General features: G+C 39.5%; 2 protein-coding genes across 2 annotated transcripts; both read right to left on the bottom strand.

Annotated features, from left to right (window-relative positions):
• Positions 1-693: 693 nt before the first annotated feature.
• On the bottom strand, positions 694-4,550 carry LOC109875929 (homeobox protein Hox-C12a-like). The gene is made up of 2 exons (XM_020468391.2): positions 3,943-4,550; positions 694-3,060 (listed from the first exon to the last, which is right to left on the bottom strand). The coding sequence occupies exons 1-2, from the start codon at positions 4,541-4,543 to the stop codon at positions 2,822-2,824; spliced, it is 840 nt and encodes a 279-aa protein (XP_020323980.1). The 5' UTR covers positions 4,544-4,550; the 3' UTR covers positions 694-2,821.
• Positions 4,551-13,971: 9,421 nt separating this feature from the next.
• Positions 13,972-19,496, bottom strand: LOC109875928 (homeobox protein Hox-C13a). Its single transcript, XM_020468390.2, has 2 exons — positions 18,672-19,496; positions 13,972-15,055 (listed from the first exon to the last, which is right to left on the bottom strand). The coding sequence occupies exons 1-2, from the start codon at positions 19,330-19,332 to the stop codon at positions 14,796-14,798; spliced, it is 921 nt and encodes a 306-aa protein (XP_020323979.1). The 5' UTR covers positions 19,333-19,496; the 3' UTR covers positions 13,972-14,795.
• Positions 19,497-20,289: the final 793 nt, after the last annotated feature.

Raw genomic sequence — 20,289 nt, 5'->3', positions numbered from 1 at the left:
GCCCATTTTTTTTAAGGTATCTATGACCAATAGATGGATATCTGTTTTCGCTGATTTCCTTATATGAACTGTAACTCAGAAAAATCAGCATAATTACCTTAACAATATGATAATAATATAAAAGTTAACATATTTTAATAGACATAATAAATCTTACACATACATTGAAACATTCATGTAATTCATATTGGTATAGGGCAGGGCAGGGCACACAATCGCCAATGTATTCTATACACTGGATATGATGTTACATAACAACACAGACAAAACGAAAATCTTATCACATGGGACATTCAAAAATGCAGTTATCTACATTCTATTTTTTACAATATAGCATATGCCTACTCGCAAGTGAGTTGATTACGTGGAGACAACAAACGGGTAACATATTGAATAATACTGATATGAGATGAGATGAGAGAGAGAGAGAGAGAGAGAGAGAGAGAGAGAGAGAGAGAGAGAGAGAGAGAGAGAGAGAGAGAGAGAGAGAGAGAGAGAGAGAGAGAGGGAAAGAGAGAGAGAGAGAGACAGCGAGAGAAAGAGAGAGAGAGAGAGAGAGAGAGAAAGAGAAAGAGAAAGAGAAAGAGAAAGAGAAAGAGAAAGAGAAAGAGAAAGAGAAAGAGAAAGAGAAAGAGAAAGAGAAAGAGGAAGAGAGAGAAAGAGAAAGAGAGAGAGAGAGAGAGAGAGAGAGAGAGAGAGAGAGAGAGAGAGAGAGAGAGAGAGAGAGAGCGCAGCACAAACAATTCAGGACATCTATACTGTATTTTCATGAACGAAATTCCTATAGGGGAGAACTTATTCCAAATTCCTTGCAAACACTGTCACTTCGACAATAATACAGCTACTGACAACATTTTATAACATTAAAATATAGCCTAGTTAAAGCTTTCAATATGATAATGACTATAAGGATAATAGAAAATATGTAGCAGACAACAAGCAATAATCATCAATGCATAGAAGGTTTCAGCATTTGGTGATGGAACTGATAGGCCCAAATTGCGTGACAATAAATCCTTTTTGCGCAATTTCTCCACCTAATTCACATCTTACAGTGGATATCCAATACAAGCCTACATTACATGGACTTCTCAAAACATGTATTAGTCTTTTTGGTATTAATATCAATCCAATCAAAAGAAGAGCCGTTTGCAGTTAGGACCCATTTTCACTGCCCTCATTCATGCCCTTGTGGGGCTAAGTAAGGGACGGCCTTAAACCAGACCATTTTCACCTCCTCCATGACAACTGCTCAGTTATTTACACAGGAAATACACGTTTTAAAGAGGGATCTAATAGGGATGTGTCCGAGTGTTTACGGAGAAAGATATTAGTCTACACAAGCCGCCAATTATTATTGCAGTAAACAGATCGCAGTCGATAAATAGTCATGACTATTACTTTGCGCTCAAGCGTCGAGAGAATCCGCGGATCATTCCGCACAGAAATAGCAGCATGGACACTTGCCCACCCGTCCCAAAATACCCTCAAATAGCTTATCGCAGTCCCCCCAGCCTTTAAAGACTGCAACTCAGCAAATGCGTGTGTGTGTGTTTGTGTGTTTAAGTGGGACGAGAAATGTAATACCAGATAACCGATATTGGCAAATAAAAGTGTTGTGATTGACAAACAATATCGAAACGCAATTTAAAAAACAGCAGTAGGGTGTAGGGCCAGTTGTTGTCCTTGACCGTGGCCATGCACGTCCCCTAGAGCCCGTGACTGATTGAAAATACACAACTAAGGATTTCAATTACATGCCCCAAAACTGTCTTATTGTCCACTATACGATCAAGACAATAGGCTATCAAATAATAGGCCTATGCTTATTTAGACCATAGCCCAAATTCAGCCTTGCATTACCATTGTAATTGTTTTAGGATTCTGTAATTTAATGATTGTTATAGGTTCTGCGGTCGATTTTGGAAAAATATCATGTCATGACTTATTAAATAGACTACTGGTGGAATGTAGATTAGATGTAAACTATTATGCGCCATAGCCATAATGCACCGTCGCCTACATAGGCGTATAGGCTATAGTAGCCCTATAAACTCTAATTTATGAAACAGAATCGTGGTCAGTTCAATCATAATTCCACTAAACTCAGGCGATGGACGTAAATGGTTTATAAATACAGGCTGCTATGCATTCGTGAATTGAACTGATCTATTAATTGATATTTACTTTTGACTTGAATCCAATAGCATGAAATCCGTAACTTTCTGTTAGCTTCATATTCTTCACAACTATAGGCTACTTGTTCATATCTTAAATCAAATCCATTTTTAAACCCCGGATAAACTTTGATTAGTTCCAAAAAAAAATTATATGATTGTGACCATGGTTGATCTAGGACGTTACGCCCTAGCGAGTGAGCCACAAGTGTGTAGGTATTGTATTGGTAAAGTTATGGGAAACTACAAAGTCAAATATATGTGTATCAAAAAATGTACAAATCACAAATAATATTTTCCCAAATTACTGTGCCTTTCATTCCAGGGCGTTTACTAATGAGATGTTTCTATAGGCCTATCAAAGAACACAGAATACAGGCTAGGGAATACTTAACCCCTTGCACTGTTACTTTAGTAACGTTTTATGCGACTCAACGTCAGATAAACATATATTTGGACTATTAATTTGTTTTTCGAAATATGTAGTGATAAACCAGATGCGTCCTCCTTCTTAAGGACATCTGACTTCATACTGTGCATGCTATGCGATCGAATTTGATTACACCAAAATACAGTACGTTTAATTTAAAATACTGCCTGCCTATGTTCCTCTTCACAATCTCTCTTTCGCCTCTCTCTCCCTTTTAGAAGAAGGACAAGGCCTGCTCCCTAAGCATCAATCTCTTCTTCTTCATCCGCCGGTTCTGGAACCATATTTTAACCTGTTGGTCGCTGAGGTTTAGGCGGTCAGAGAGTTCCCTACGCCGCTGTCTGGTGATGAACTCATTGAGCATGAAATCGCCTTCCAGCTCAGCCAGCTGGAGTTTGGAGTAGGGTTTACGTTTCTTTCGGGTTCGGGTGTGCATTGGATACCACGGGGCGCCTGGAGAGGGGGAGAAGAAGTGGATGGGTGAGCATGGATGAACGTATAGGCTCCACAGTCTATAGTTTGGCATACATCGCCAAGATAAGGTAAAAGTCCTGCACTGCATCAGTTGATTCTATAGAGCTGGTTATCAAACGTATTTTGAAAGTTTTTGTCATCAGTGTGAGCAGTTCCTGGCCCAGTCTTAAAACAGACTCATTTAAAAACATGAGTTAACATTCAGAGTAGAATATGGACACTCAAACAAATTATATTATACTACTACTGTTTATTATGTAAAAGGTATTCACAATTTTGAATTTCACCAAAGAATGTGTGATGAGACAGTGGGACGTATGAAATCTTGTAATTTGATTGTGGATAGATACGCTGTAATTCACATTAGTCAGGTTTACAGTGGCAATTAAGGTCGTCAATAACGATAGTCTCACTCTCAAGCATGCAAGCATATCGAATTGCCAAAGGCATGCAAGCTAGAGTTATTGTGAATAACAGCATGTATTTTTTTCGGTGTCTGATTTTATTTGCAACAAACTATCAAAAACCTTGAGTCTGTTTTCCCTGAAATCCTATAGGTTGAAATTGTTCCAAATATTGTGTGTCAATTCTCATTTTTACCACAAGACATTCTAATTTTTACCACAAACAACATCGAATTTTTATGGTGCTGTAAGGGTTTACTGGTGTGTAAACGAAAATATGTACCCTTCATTGAATGCTTCCCCTAGCGGCGCCCACCCCAACATGCAAGCCTCGTGTAAATTCAGCATCCTAAGAATTTATAAAGACGAGCAACAGGACTATCAACAAATCAAGAAATAAGATTCCAATGACAAAAACAACCACATTACATTCCATTGTTAATGTCCAATAACTCACCTCCACCCGCTGCTGTGCTTAGTGCGTGATTGCCAGGGGATGTCAACGCCTGAGCGATGCCTGCAGAAGATTTGCTCCCTTCATTTAGCAGCGATGAACTGGAGTCAGATTCTAGGGATTGACAGGTTGGCGGATCTTGGGTCAACTGCTCGGGGCCATAGTCGTACTTGGAAAATGTACCATTGTTGCCCATCCCGTTGTGCAGTCCATGCTCCGTCGTTATGGAGGAAGAGGAGTCTCCTCTTGCCCTCTCTTCACGTTTGAGGATTGCGCTTTCAGCGCAGGGTTCCCTGTTGCCGACACCATTGCTGTAAAAACATTTGCTTTCATCTTGTCTGGTGATTTCACATGCACGGTTGAAAGAGGGATTAATGGGCATGGGACTGCTAAAGTAGGATTGAGGATATCCATTGCACGGCTCTGAAGGGGTCCAAGGGAGCGAGCATACATTCTCCCTTCTTGGGTAGGAGAGAGAGGTTAGACCCGCCAGTTGTCCCCCGGACGCTCTGAAATTAGGGAGGTAAAATGTGTCTCCAGTGTGGATGTTTACCAAAGGTCCCACAAACCCGGAACCGGGATTAAGAAGATTATGCTCGCCCATTTCGGCGGCCGACCAAGAGCTTCTAGTTTATAGGGATCTGACATTTAACATAGTGAAACCGAGCGGCGCGCCTGATTGGTCGGAATAGAGTCACATGTCTTCACCAACTTGCGTTACAGAAGGTGCCACCCACTATGTCCATGTCTGACCAAACAAACATTCACTTCTGTATTATGGGTTTTATATGCTTTTTAAAGTACATTTTATGCCAAATAAAATCTGGGTTTGTTTTCTCTTCATTGCTTGTTTTATTTCTCTTTATTGCTTCAAAATACTCTACTCTTTAATTTTCAAGTGATGACCCAATCCATTAATATTAGGCTACAGGCCATATTTATCTTAGTAAAGTTTTCCCAGAGCCTGCCATTTCTTTTTAATATGTCATTTAACGGTTACAAGGCAGCTGCACAAAGGCCTGTAAGTGTTATATTGTCCCCCCCCCCCACCCCACCAAATATCTACCATTGTTGGGTGTGCATGCCTCACTCTTTATTTTAGAGCAAATTACAGACGAATTGAATGTCATATAAAGCTGTGATGCTCCACTTTACGGGTCTATTTTAGGGAACGACTGATACTCACAGCCTCACTTCTCTCGTATTTACAGTAGTGGGGTCAGTAAGTTGAAACCTTTGGCTCTGTAAAAAAAGATGATCTGCAATAAGGTTATTTTAAGAGCATTTCCAAGGAACAACTTCAACATTTATCCCATTAAACGTTCGTAGCCATACATTCGGTAGCTTGTTATAAACGATTATTTTTATGTGGGTTTAGCAAGGTGGTCAAAGCAGTCTAAAAGCGCGTCATCAGTCGAAATTAATCACAGTGCGTTTTTATTCAATGATTTGCAATTGAGCGCCCCTGTCCCAAACAAGTTGGGTAACTAAACATCTATCTGTATGATACTGCGAAACAAGGGCTCACCGAGTAATGATAATATTTCATGGAAAGAAATGGCAAAATAGGCATGTATTGAGCCGTGCGCATTTCCATGAGGAGACTGGCTGGTGCAATTAGGAAAGTGTTCCATTGCCACACAACAACGTGTATGAAATGAAATTGAACAAAGACGTAATTTTTGGCTTAGACATAGGCCTACCCACTACCCACTACACACTTTTCATTTTAACATTACTCGTGTAGGCCTAATGTTGCTATTCTCGAAATTCCTGACAAACTTCACCGCTTTCTAATAATTTGCCTACTTGCCAAATGATAGCAATTACGTAGCTGTCAACAAAACATTGCATATTAAGAAATTACTAATGGATTGCCATTCTTGTTACAGTGCAATAGTGGGCCTATGTGTGCATACTCCACATCTTAAAGAGAGGAGTCGCTATTTTATCAATGTGTAATAAACCTGCCCATACATATCACTTACATGGAAGCATTGGCTTCTGCAGCAGCTTCTGCGATGCGACAACAAAATAAATGATAGTGTCTGTAAGGATTCATATTCGACAAGAAGGATGGAAAAAGGCCTAATATACAATGCCACATTTATAACTAACAAATGTGCATTTGCATACTTCTTTCCATAAACAAATGACTGCAAATACAAACTAATAAAACACATGACATGGATTTCCAAGGAGTGTTTGTGGTCTTGTAAGCTGTTTTGTTCTGCCTCAAATAACTGATGTAGTTATTGGATCGTTCATTTGCCGTGTATTTTCAAATCAATAGCGTTTGGATTCGTTTAAAAAAAATACATATATATTTTTAAACTAAGCAAGTCAGTTATAAAGAACAAATGCTTGTTTACAATGACGACCTGCCGGGGAACAGATTTTCACCTTGTCAGCTCGGGGATTCGATCCAGCAACTTTACGGTTACGGGCCAAAGCTCTAACCACAAGGCTACCTGCCGCAACTAGTTACGCGGAGTAGGCCTATGTGCTGCAAAAGTTCACAAAATGTTGTAGGCGTATTATAATTATTATCAGAAAAAGACACCATCAGTCATCGACCTCCAGTCATTCACCGCTTCAGTCAATTTAAATGTTAGGGTACTAGGATGGTATTGACCAAAGTAGCAATGGGAATCTCATAACAACAGTTTATGATATCTAGGATCACTAACACACAGACCAATACATATTTGATGTTTGTGCTAATGTAGCCTATCCATTTCTCAGCGCACACAGTGCTTATCACAAGTTATGAGGTTAAAGAACAGTCCGTTTGGCAAACACGGAAGTTACCTTGGTGAAAGAGAAGATAAGGCCTACCCATGCCGCATAATGACAACCATTGAACAAAAAGAATAACTACAAAACCTGACGCCTCGAAAGGAATAAGAAAAAACAACAAGATCACTTATATTTATATTGAACACAACATTTGAACATACAGTTAGGTTGTAAAAAGGTGATTGAACTTCCGCGTTTCTCTGACTCAAGTTCTTTCTTTACGTAAAAAAAAAAACTTAGAACGCAATGGGCCTACCAATTGGCGCTTCGGCAGTTCAAGGTCACTGTCTAGTGCATTGATGTCTGCTGGCTCATTGACACAACTGGAATCTCTCGCCATGTCCAGGCAGGGACAATAGCGTCAACAAAGAGCGTGTCCTTCCTTTGAGTTCGTTACAACATGTTGTCAAAGTTACAGCACCGTTTTGAAACTCATGAGCCTCGTTTGTCCCCCCCAAAATCATCCTGAAACCAAATATTTATCAGACGTGTTTACATTAGGCCACTATAGCTCATTCTTAGATGGTAGCATATAAACAAGTATAGCACTTGAGTTATCTAATAGTTGAGTAGCCTAATTATATTTGTCCCATCAATATATGAATGTTTTTGAAATTTGTAATGATTTTTCGTGAGAATGAAATTATATAATTATTCAGCCTACAGCCTATAGGTTTCGTACAGGCAACACCAATAGCCATATTAAATTGGCAATCTAAGAAACACAATTGGACACTGGAATATAAAAGAAACTAAGGACTGCGACTTAACCTCCTTCAATAATGTTTAATGCTGACGCGTGTCGGGGCGCCTTCATCAGCACATGTTAGCACTTGATTGTTTCTTCATTATTTCAACAACTTCATCAACATGGCATCGATATCATTTTGTACAATTTTAATCTGAGTTTGACACAGATTACAAGGCTATTTTAAATGTAATCCACGTTTGATTAGTCTACAACTCAATAAAAACAGAACGTGTTTTTACTTCAGTCAAATTCAAATGAAAAATCTAAGTACCAATTTACTACACAATCAATGGCTTGATCTAAACAAAATGGTAAAGTATAATGTACGTATAATGTATTATCGTATAAAGACAGCTAAAGTAAACAAAAAGAAGAGAGTTGGATAAAATAAACAAGCCTCAATTTAACTAGGCTTATAAGGTTTACTTTACAAGACATCTGCAATTCGTAATATGAAATTTAGGCTACTACATGGGCACATAATATACTTCATGGGCACATTATATACTTCATGGGCATTGAATAAGAAAATATTCATACTGAGTCAATTGCATCTTAACTCCAATCGATAGGCCTACATTATTTGGTAGGCTACATTTTGTTTACCCTAAACCCTGAATATATACAACAAATACATAGCCTAAAACATCACCTGGGATGGCTTCAAATACTTTTGGAATTATGTTTTCTATTTGTAGGATATATGACCTATTTTGTAACAGTCCGTGTGATTTGTTTGGTAAGGCACAACCGCATATTATGGACCCACATGCGGTTTTTGCACTGTGATACAAATCTCATAAATCTGTCTGTGTGTGGTGTGTGTGTGTATGATTGTGTGTGTCATAAAGACTTCCGATTACCTACCAAATTACTAATCCAGAATTAGTTATAACAATAAAAACTGTTAATCATATTTCGTCGCCAATAATTTTTGCTTAAAATAAACATCTGCCATAATATGTTACAATATGTAATTTCCCTGCGTGTGAATGCGTCATCTGAAAGGAACGGCTGCAGCTTTTTGCTGATGCAATGTCAACTCGAACACAGTTCAGCTGTTCAGGATAAAGGCAGTTCTTCTGGCTGACAAACTAGCTTTAAATCATGCAACATGACATGCTATAAAAACCTCAATTCAAAAAAAGATTAATTAGACTACTACTATCAACTACAATTGATAAAAACGAAACATTTCTGGGTGGGTGGTTGAGGTGGCAATACGTAATAAAATCTCAGATCATTCAGACAAATCTTTTGATAAAAAAAATCTAAAACGCGACAATGTTGTTCTTCTTCCAATTCTGCTCACCTATATACTGCCAAGGGTTAATCCATCCACTACTTCCTGAAATTTCCATCCATCCACCACCAGAGGCTGTCATCCTCCTTCTCAGTTCAGCATGCCCACTCAGGACTGCACATATTCACTCACTCATACTCCGGCTTAAACTCTGGTCGACTGACCATGAAAGCCTCCTCTCTCTGAGCTCTTTCCCTAGATCGGTCCCCACGGTTCTAATGTAAGATATTGACTCACACGAGTGGACAAAATCCCTGTGTTAATGTAGGCTAAATTATATCATGTAAATTATGTAAATTATAAAACATAAAACTGAAGACATAATGTGACAAGATATTCAACAAAGAAATATAACCTAATATTTAAAAATGTTATCCAAAAACGAGCTACATTGTGGACTTTTTAGTTAAGGAACACTGTTCAAATGTAGGCAGGCTACAAGTGAGACAAAATAATACAGTATTACGGTATCGATGCCCAGTGATTTTAAATGTAAACAAGCAGCTCAACTACGTGCTTTACAGAGACATAACAAAGTGATATTTGTCAAAAGCCATTTCAAATGTTTTGATATACCGAAATGTGAAATTGAAACATCAGATAGTCTAATGAATACCGATTGCCCACAGCTCAGAAACGTAATGCATGGGCCTAAACATGAACAATCTAAACTGAAAATATAATCCACATTGTATTATATTTCATTGGATAAGTGAATGCTACACTATTTTACACGTGCGTAAAAGGCTCACTACTTCTTTCAAATGTTTGCCATTTGTTCAACAACTGTTTCAAATGGTTGTGTGTGTGTGACTTATTTCCATTCTAGAAATGAATTTGTAGATTTTCAGATATTTGGTTTTATAAGAGCAGTGATCGAAACCAAGCAAGAATTAGGCCGTGCTTTTCCAATATGTACAGTCTATCAAAAGTGTGCGCTAAACGCCTCCATAGGCCTATGATTGTACAATTCTCGCAATATATTCCAATAAAATAGTTTTTTCTTTAAAAACTCTTAAACTCTTAAAAACTCTCTTTCATTTTTTCTTCTTTAAAATTAAACAAAATAACAAACCAATTAGTTTCGAAGCTGCCTGTCTTCACTAAAACATGCTATTCCTATTACAGAACCTTTAAGGTTGTTTTCTACCAGTGCCATCTAGGCTACTTAATGAAATTGTGTAAGCAAAATGAGTGATAGTTCATAACCTTGGGCTACTGCACTCCCCACATGCAAAAATACGACCATAGGTGTGCATGCACACATCAATAAATAAAGTTACATCTTAAGAGGACAAATCTCATGCCGCTTTTCTCTTTCCTATTATTGAAGTCCTAAATCTGAAACGGAGCAGGTATACACTGTTTATATAGCCATACAGTTCTGCACATCTATGTCAACTCAAGGTATAAAAACAGCCTACATACCTTCAAAATGAGTTCATGGGCCACGTCTGTTTTCCTTTAAGGCAGATGCACAGCTCATCGCAAGGCGCACACCTTAAATCTCGATTTGAAAAGAACGCTGCAGCTCAAACTTGTCAGTGTCAAACCTGATGGACTTGCAAGAAGTCAATGGTCTGTCTACCTGTTATACATGCTCAAAATACGACACACTCCCTATGATGACTGTGTAAGTGTGCTGTTTAATTTAAGGTCTGAGACCGGGGCGAGATTATTCTGTAAAACCGTCAAGGAAGAAAATAAGGAAACATACTAAGAATAAGAAATATAAATGAACGACAGAAACGGATTAAAATGGCTATACTTTGGGGATGATGAAGCATTGACAGTAAACTATTTTATGGAATGCTAGCGATAACCTGTCTAGACTAGAACAAACATTCTATTGCCTTGCAAACAAACCGCGAGGCCCACCATCCATCCCACCAGAGAAAGGAAGCACAACCTTCCCTAGTTTGCTATGCGCGAGCTGTTGTTATGTCAAGGTCAAAGTGACTGCATAGTCATGGTCAAGGGTAGCCAAGAAGTCACGTACAGACACAAAAGACAAGGAGCTCCGCAGTTGCATTTCAGGGTACGATACAAGCCCAAAAACATCTGCTAAAAGTTTATTTAACAAAATATACTAGCAAACAAGGCCTATGGTTAAAAGTAGGACGGATTTGTTGCGTTTTAGAGAGTATGGCCTACATTAATAATCAACACGACTATGGCGCAAATTGGGCTACTATTTGAGCTCAATGGACTACCAAGCCTACCAAGTCAGCTAATGAATTTTGCTCGATTAAATTAAGAAACACTCAGGATACCTTAGATAGCATATTTAAAGATACGTATAGCCTCTTATGTGCTCTAATCACACGTCATCCACAATCAATCTTACCAATATGCCAAAAGCACTGTCACGTAGGCCTATAGAGTATTTAGTCGAGATTTAAAAATAAAACCATTAGGATCTGTCAATTCAGATAGGAGATGCTTCATGCAGTCTTCGCACGCAACTAGTAGCTCGGTATTCGTTTACACCTTCATTTTGAAATGGTGGGCTCGCATGTTCACTAAAGATTTTCAGCAAAAAAAAGTGAATTTGAGACACAGATGCAAGATAATAGAGTTGAAATATGGATTATTATGAACCTGTAAAATAATTTTTGAATATTGATGAAGAAATTATAGCCTAACATGTCTTAGGGTAAAATGCACGGTATTCAAGGAATAGGTGCTACACGAGGGATACTTTTTTTACGCACAACTAAACGCGTGCGTAAAAGGCCAATTTCCCCCAAAATATTATCCATTTTATTCACCGATTGTTTCAAAACTGTGTGGCATTTCCATTGTCGAATTTCGATTAAAGAAAATGTAGTCTACATAGGTATATATAGGCTTTAGATAATATATTATAATATTACAAATGTAGGCTATAAGAGTCATATGATAATCTCAAATGAGTTAATTCCATATCTTGGAACACATATTAATTAATTAATTAATCACAATGCTGCGGAGAATAAAAACTGAAACAGCCAAGCGGCAAAGCGACGTAACAGATTGTTTAGTCTACTGACTAAACGTTTTTGTTAATAATCTACACAGACAATTCTTCTTTTGACAAAATACCTAGCCTATCATTCCATTTTGACATAATCATATTCAGAATATGTAGTTTTAGTTTTCACTGAGATATTTTCACTTAACCTATAGACCGGCTAAACCCAGTTTTGAAAGTGATTTAATTGGCATGACAATCTTCCAATATCGAATTAAGATAGTAAGGAGGTTCATTTGTATCAGCTGGTCCTGAAGTAGATCTACTTTTGGTCTTGAAAGCAGAATTAAAATGATATGACGAGGACAAAGTCTCGATTGCGTAATCATTCTGGAATCTAAACCATAGTCATGGATCCTTTTTCAGTTGAGGGGTTCTTAACCATTTAGTCCAGGAGTATCCATGCTTAACGTCAGTGAAGGTGGTTGCTTGCAAGTTCAAAGAGGTAATGTTATCAAATTACGCTGTGTCCAATTTACGGCACTTTTATTAACGATTCCACTTGAACATTTGAGGTTGGACTGCTGTTTATTTACCAAATAAGAACATTTTCCAACATGCATCATAATAACCTAACTAGAATATCAACATAGGTTATTATTTCCTTTTTTTGGATTGTGGTCCATAATTTGGTATCTCAACAAAAGTCCATATGCTTTTCTGATTTGCACAACATTTGCGTATACAGTCTTAGCTCTCATGCGCCATCTAATTGTCAATGCGCAATTCAACGTCAATTCCACGTTGGTTCCACGTAATTTCATTGGAATTACGTAGAAACAACGTTGATTCAACCAGTGTGTGTCAGTTGGTGAAGACCTCAGACAAAGATAGATAGATTCAAATCGAATCTAAATGTATTGGTCATTTTAGCAGATGTGGTGTAGCGAAATGCTTGTTCTTCTATATCCGACAGTGCAGTAATATCTAACAAGTAATATCTAACAGTTTCACAACATATACCCAAAATACACGTAAATCTAAGTAAGGAATAGATTAAGAATATATATACAGTTTTCTGGACTACACCACTGACTGTTAAACAGCCATCTTAAGCACGTCAGAGGCTACAGCCTCTAGAGTACAGAATATACATATGAGATGGGTGATGCAATATCTACAAACAATGAAAAGTGACTAAGATACAGCCTAGGAACATTGCCTTGCCTTGTTCAGAAGCAGAACGACAGATTTTTACCTTGTCAGCAGGAGGATTCTATACTACAACCTTCCAGTTACTAGTCCAATGCTCTAACCACTAGGCTACCTGCCGCCCCAGAGTAATAATCTATGTCTATAGGCAGCAGCCTTTGACGTGCTGGAGATGGCTGTTTAACAGTCAGTGGTGTAGTCCAGAATACAATACAGTATATACATACGAAATGGGTGATCAAATATTTAAACACAATTTAAAAGCGACTAAGATACGGTAGACTAGTGTGGAGCGCGGTTTATACATATGAGATGAGTAATGCTAGATACAGAACATTATTAAAGTGGCTAATGATCCATTTCTAAAAGTGGCCAGTGATTCCTAATCGATGTCTATAGGCAGCCACCCCTGATTTGCTAGTGATGGCTGTTTAGCAGTCCGATGGCCTTGAGATAGAAGATGTTTTTCATTCTCTCGGTCCCAGCTTTGATGCACCTGTACTGACCTCGCCTTCTGGATGATGGCGGGGTGGACAGGCAGTGGCTCGGATGGTTGATGTCCTTGATGATCTTTTTGGCCTTCTTATGGCATCGGGTGCTGTAGGTGTCCTGGAGCTCGGGAAGTTTGCCCCCGGTGATGAGTTGTGCAGACCGCAACACCTTCTGGAGAGCTTTGCGGTTGTGGGCGATATAGTTGACGTACCAGGCGGCGATAGAGCCCGACAGGATGCTCTAATTTATGCATCTGCAAAAGTTTGTGAGGGTTTCAGTTTGTCAGTGATGTGTACGCCAAGGAACTTGAAGCTTTCCACCTTCTCCACTGTGGTCCCATCGATGTGGATAGGGGGGGGGGGGGGGTGCTCCCTCTGCTGTTTCCCGAAGTCCACAATCATCTCCTTAGTTTTGTTGACGTTGAGCGAGAGGTCATCTTCCTGGCACCACACCCCAGAGTAGACATTAAGCGATAAAACCTGATAAGTGGGAGACGGGTTCAGATAGAGGTTCATGTCGATAAAATAGATAACAGATTCCATAGAAAACAGGTCCATTTGATCTTGTTTGATCGTTATATTTCTTTATTTATGAAACATGTCTCCATTGAGTACATTTCGATCGAGCACCACATCACAGTTCAAATACTGCACCAAATAAAAGGAATAAAATGTCTTACAATCAGAATGCACAGCCCGAATGCTATAAGACCTACTAACTCACTATACAAACCAATTGGCAAAAGATTCTGCAATACTTTTTAATACTCTTATACGGATTACAATCATTCCAGTTGCATTACAGAGACATATCCTTCACTGACAAAAATGATCAAAATATGAGAACCATAAAATAGTCTGTAGCAATTTACAACCCCTGTCATACGAGACAACTTGTAATTAAATATGCATGGTACTGTACAATAGACAATAGTAACCTTGCTCAATCCCGTGGGATCAAACTAAAACGGCCATATACAATATCATTGAAAAGTGAGTTCAGTCTTGATGTGTCCAACACCTGACAATGTCTGAACAAGATAACTGTATGAAATCACCAAAGACCTCCGTTTACTGTATCAGGCACAAAAGTTTGTAATTTAGGTCTGAGGCTATACCAACAATGCTGGTATTGCTTTTGATGCCCCTGTAAGGATGTGATCATTCGTTCCAACCAGTTTTCATTCAATCTTCTGTATTTCCCCCCAGTTTGTGTCCAAATAGGGAGGTGAGATTAAGTTTGTGTTGTGCAATGCATCATAGGTGAGAATTCTGTCGATGTATAAATATCGAGCGTTTCTGTGATAAAAAGTATTTGAGTTGTCATGCCAGTGAGATTGGACTGAATCAAGTGGCATGCATGTGAGAGCTTGATTTAGATTTACAGACACATTTTTTCTCCTTCACCCGCCGGTTCTGGAACCAGATGGTGACCTGGCGTTCAGAGAGATTAGAAGTGGCAGATATTCGACGTCTCTTGTCTTTGGTGATGAACTTGCTGCCTGCGTACTCTTTCTCTAGTTCCTTCAGCTGGATCTTGGTGTAAGGAACTCTCTTTTTGCGGCCTCGTCTGTAGCTGCTGACCTCTGGCTGCAAAGGGACGACATCTGAGAAAAGAAGGGCATAACACACTGAAAGGAAGGCCGAGAAAACAACGACTGTTAGCCTACATTTGAAAATGAGAAGAAACAATTGGAAATATTGTTTTTTATTTGGTTTTATTACAGGCAGAACAATGTGAAAGCACCCAGCACTGGATTCTGATGCATTGCATTTAAAATGGTCTCGTAGATTGGGCAGGGCTAGGCTATAGGCTACTTTATTAAGGGCCTAAATATGGGCCTAAATATTTGAGGTAGGCTACGGTTAGATTGCAGTCATTATGGTATAGTTATATCAAAATATACACTTCATGACCAAAAGTATGTGGATCTGAATTGCAGTTGGCAATCCAATTAATCTCAAATGTGTTCATGGGGTTGAAGTCAGGGCTCTGTCAAGTTCTTCCACACCAATCTCGAAAACCATTTTTGTATGGATCTCACTTTGTTCACGGGGGCATTGTCATGTTAAAACAGGAAAGGGCCTTCCCCAAACTGTTGCCACAAAGTTGGAAGCACAGAATCGTCTAGAATGTCATTGTACGCTGTAGTGTTAATATTTCCCTTCACTGGAATTAAGGGGCCTAGACGAACTATAAAAAACAGCTCCAGACTATTATTCCTCCTCCACCAAACTTTACAGTTGGCACTATACATTGAGGTAGGTAGCATTCTCCTGGCATCCGCCAAACCTAGATTCATCGGTCGGACTGCCAGAAGATGAAGTGTGGTTCATCACTCCAGAGAACGCGTTTCCACTGCTTCAGAGTCCAATAGTGGCGAGCTTTCCACCACTCCAGCCGGTGCTTGGCATTGCGTATGGTGATCTTAGGCTTGTGTGCAGCTGCTCGGGCCATGGAAACCAATTTTATGAAGCTCCAGATGAACAGCTATTTTCCTGACGTTGCTTCTAGAGGCAGTTTGGAACTCTGTAGTGAGTGTTGCAACTGAGAACAGAAGATGATTTTTTACGTGCTATGCACTTCAGCACTCAGTGGTCCCATTCTGTGAGCTTGTGTGACCTACAACTTCGCAGCTGAGCCATTGTTGCTCCTAGACGTTTCCACTTCACAATAACAGCAATTACAGTAGACCACGGCAGCTCTAACAGTGCAGAAATGTGACAAATTGAGTTGTTGGAAAGATGGCATCCTATGATGGTGCCACGTTGAAAGTCACTGAGCTGTTCAGCAATGGCCATTCTACTGCCAATGTTTGTCTATGGATATTGCATGGCTGTGTGCTCGATTTTACACCCCTGTCAGCAACGGGTGTGGCTGAAATAACTGAATCCACTAATTTGAAGGGGTGTCCACATACTTTTGTATATATAGCGTATTATCTAAATGTTTAAATTACTTCAGCCTCGCCAAGCCCATCTCCTGAAGTCCTCAGACATGGATGTATGTCTAATACTGACTTCTATCACGGTGACCTGCTGGCTAGGCACACCATGGTGACCATTTAGTCCAAACATAGATATGTAACATATGCATAAAAATGCAATTGGCATAGTGACAGGAAAACACTGTGAATATTAAGCCTTAATAATCTGAATTGGGGCTATGATTAGCAAGAAGGCACATTGGGGTGTGGTATATACCAAGGCCAAGGGCTGTTCTTATGCACGACAGAACACGTAGGGCCTGGATACAGCCCTTAGATTTGGTATATTAGCAATATACCACAAACACCCGATGTGCCATTTTGCTATTGTAAACTGGTTACCAACGTAAATAGAGCAGTAAAAATAAATGTTTTGTCATACACACGTGGTACACGGTCTGATATACAGTACCATGGCGGTCAGCCAATCAGAATTCAGGGCTCGAACCACCCAAGTTCACCCACTTGTAATAGGTTGGGAATAGGCTGGGCAACTAATCCTATCTATATTAATGGCCCCTGATTTTACACTTGAATGCAGCTTCAATTGATGTAGTAGAAGACATCACACCCTATTCATTTGATCATGCGGCTGGGTTGTGCGTGTGCACACACAAGCTCATTAGTTTGGTTTGTTAACAGTCCTATTATAGCCTATTTATTCATTCTACTGAGTTTTATTTCAGAGGGTTTAATATAGGAGTGCATCGACAGCAGAGATTATATAAAGGACTATTTTAATGAGGTCATGAACAACATTATGAATGGTTAATTGGTCAGTCGAACCAAGGACAATAAAAAAATAAAACTGTACAGTATATATGAAAATGTTTGACTGTTCAAACACAGTAAGTATATTCTGTGTTATGGGCATATAGCCCCAATACTACATTATATTACAATAGGCTATTGACTGTATTGGCCTACGACAAGAGGTAATACAAGCTCCAAATGTCATATGTGTCAACTTTTTACTAGATTGTGAATGATAAGCCCATCAATCTATGAGCTATTCGTCAACAAGGTAGTATTCAGAAATCTAATCTGCTATTCAATAGTGGCAATCGGCCTACTTGTCTCTCTGCTGTATATATAACGGAGTGTCACAACATAACTAACGGATCAATTCGGTTGAACTAGACAATTTATACATGAAAGGTTTCTAAGGCTACTTATAAAATGGAAACAAAACTGAAAATGCATATTTCTATGAATTGACTCAACGCATTCACAGCCTATGGATAATTTACTTCTCTCACACACACACACACACACACACACACACACACACACACACACACACACACACACACACACACACACACACACACACACACACACACACACACACACACACACACACACACACACACACACACACACACACACACACACACACACACACACACACACACACACACACACACTATATGGAGTCACCCTTGACTTGGCATTCAATTTGAAATATTCACGAAAAAAAATGAAAACAAATGTGCTCGCAATAGCAAATTGAGAATAAACGCAAGGCGTAAAAATCGCGAGCTTCAAGGCACCACTCCCTGTTATGACTAGATTTACTGCAATGAGCAAATATCTGTTATTTTATCTGGGAGGGCAACGGTGCCCTGCTCCAATCCATAAACCTCATTGTAGCGACTATAAAATCAAAGGTGTTGTTTTTTTGCATTGTTTCTCGTTCAATATCCGGCTTTTGAAAAATGGCCTCTTCCCCGGAATTGAACGCAAAGACGAACATAAACAAACACTGTCACTACCCTGTCATATCATGCACTTCAAGTGCGTTATAGTCATAAGCTGTTTTATATAACAAGGCTATACAAAGGAAACGGGTTTTAAATTAATAAATGAATTAATAAATAAAAGCAAATGTATGTAATGAAATGTCGATCCTTTCTTAGAGAGATATGTACACAGTGGTAGCCCAAAGTTGGTAAATTGTTGCCACCCCTGCAAAAAAATGTATATATTTATACACATTTTCTATTACATTTTTTACAGGAGTGGCAACAATTTAGAAACGGTGGGCTACCACTGCTAAATGAATATAGGGGAAACACTGCGGGCGCGCGCGCACACACACACACACACACTGCTGGTCCTGTTCGTCTTAGTTAGTGTTACCTGCACTGCACAAGTGTGAAGCGTAAAAACCACTTGGTATTATTAAACATTACATGAACCATGCATTTTAATAAAAGTGAAAAGGTTTTCATACCTGGGAATGGAGATTTCCAGAGATGTGTTGACTGTGTTTGCTCTTTAGAACAGTACACCTGTCCGTCCCAGCCATTAGATAGAGCCCAATGCTGATATCCATCCATGGGAATCAAAGTATCATGTCTCGGTTCCGGGTGCGCACTGATACCGGGAACCACAGACACGTCCAAGTAACCTGGGACAGTCTGGTATGAACTGGCAAAACTCGGGTAAAAGGCGAACTCCTTTGCCCTGCCTGACAGCTCTTCCGTGGGCAGTGTCGCGCTTGGTTCTGTATACTTCTCGGCAGGGTGGTAAGAGCATGGCTTCTGCTGCAAGTTAACGTTGTGCGAGTGTGACAATCGACAACCGTAATAAGGGCTTCCGAACGGGTAGCCATAACCCAGGGTGGTGCTAGAAGAAGTCTGGGTAGCGGGGCAATGTCGCCCTGTGTCCTGGGAGGGTATTTCCGAGTACACAGAACCCTGGTGGCTTAGGCTGCCGGAGTGTCGTCCCAACGCTGAGTGCGAGATCAGTTCCCTGCAGTGAGTAGCAGGACAATTCCCGCCTAGTCCCTCCATTGACTGGTTTTTATTCTGATTATTTTCATTCGGGCTTTTTTCATATACGTACATTAAGGTGTCCGCCCAGCGTGGATGCAGAACCAGCGAAGTCGTCATATCACGGGTTGCCGAAGCTTTTTAAAAGTCGACTACTCCAAGACTGACACCTCATCTCCAAGCACATTTTACGCATGCGCAATACCCAAGTGTCCAGTTCATTATTGAGACCCTAGATCCGCTGACACGTGATAAAATAACGAGACCGACACGAGAGTGTGCTCGGGGTGGGGGCGAGTGGCTCATCCCTTTAAACCACCACTGGTGTTTGTTTCTTGATTGTAAAGTCCAGCGGATACTCTCATTGGCTTGGGTTGTCAGAGGCAAGTATCCTTAAAGGGGACGTAAAACATGCTCAACAGATTGAAGGTGGAAGAGGCCATAATCTTCCTATTTTACAAAACGGAAAAGTATTTAATCTAAACCACATAACGTTGGCGATGTCGAAGAATTCGCCGGGCCAGTGATACTATTTAGATACTTGTGAAGATTTTCGGGTTCTTGATAAGGTAAAGATGAGGCTTGTATGGCGTATTTTGGTTAACCAATGTATGTGATGTAATCAACTAGGCTAAGGTACATCACTTATAGTCTAATGTTTTGAAATACAACATTTAGCAACCATCAGCGAAAGGATAGGCTACGTTTGAGTTTTAAAAGTTACAATGTCTGTAAAGAAAACCTGAGTTTGTTGGCTGTGGGACCTTTTAAATGTAGCATATGACATTAAACAACAGTCTATTTACTCAAAATGTCTAATCTTACCAGAAGATTAGAGTGCAGCATTGCAACTGCCTGGTCTTTATAATTTGGGGGTATTAACTGAAAATATGAAAAACATAGTCTGTAGCCTATCTACCCCTCCCAAATATGCATATTCTCTAATATAACATGAACGTGTTCTCCAAAGCAGTGGTCCATGCATATTCTTCAATCTAACATAATGTATTATTTTCTCCAGTATAATGAACAATAAAGATGTGTATTGGCCGTTTTTGTCATCTGAGTCAAGAATCT

This window comes from Oncorhynchus kisutch, linkage group LG5, assembly GCF_002021735.2.
Source record: "Oncorhynchus kisutch isolate 150728-3 linkage group LG5, Okis_V2, whole genome shotgun sequence".
NCBI lineage: Eukaryota > Metazoa > Chordata > Actinopteri > Salmoniformes > Salmonidae > Oncorhynchus > Oncorhynchus kisutch.
This window is presented reverse-complemented; position numbering and strand designations above follow the sequence as displayed.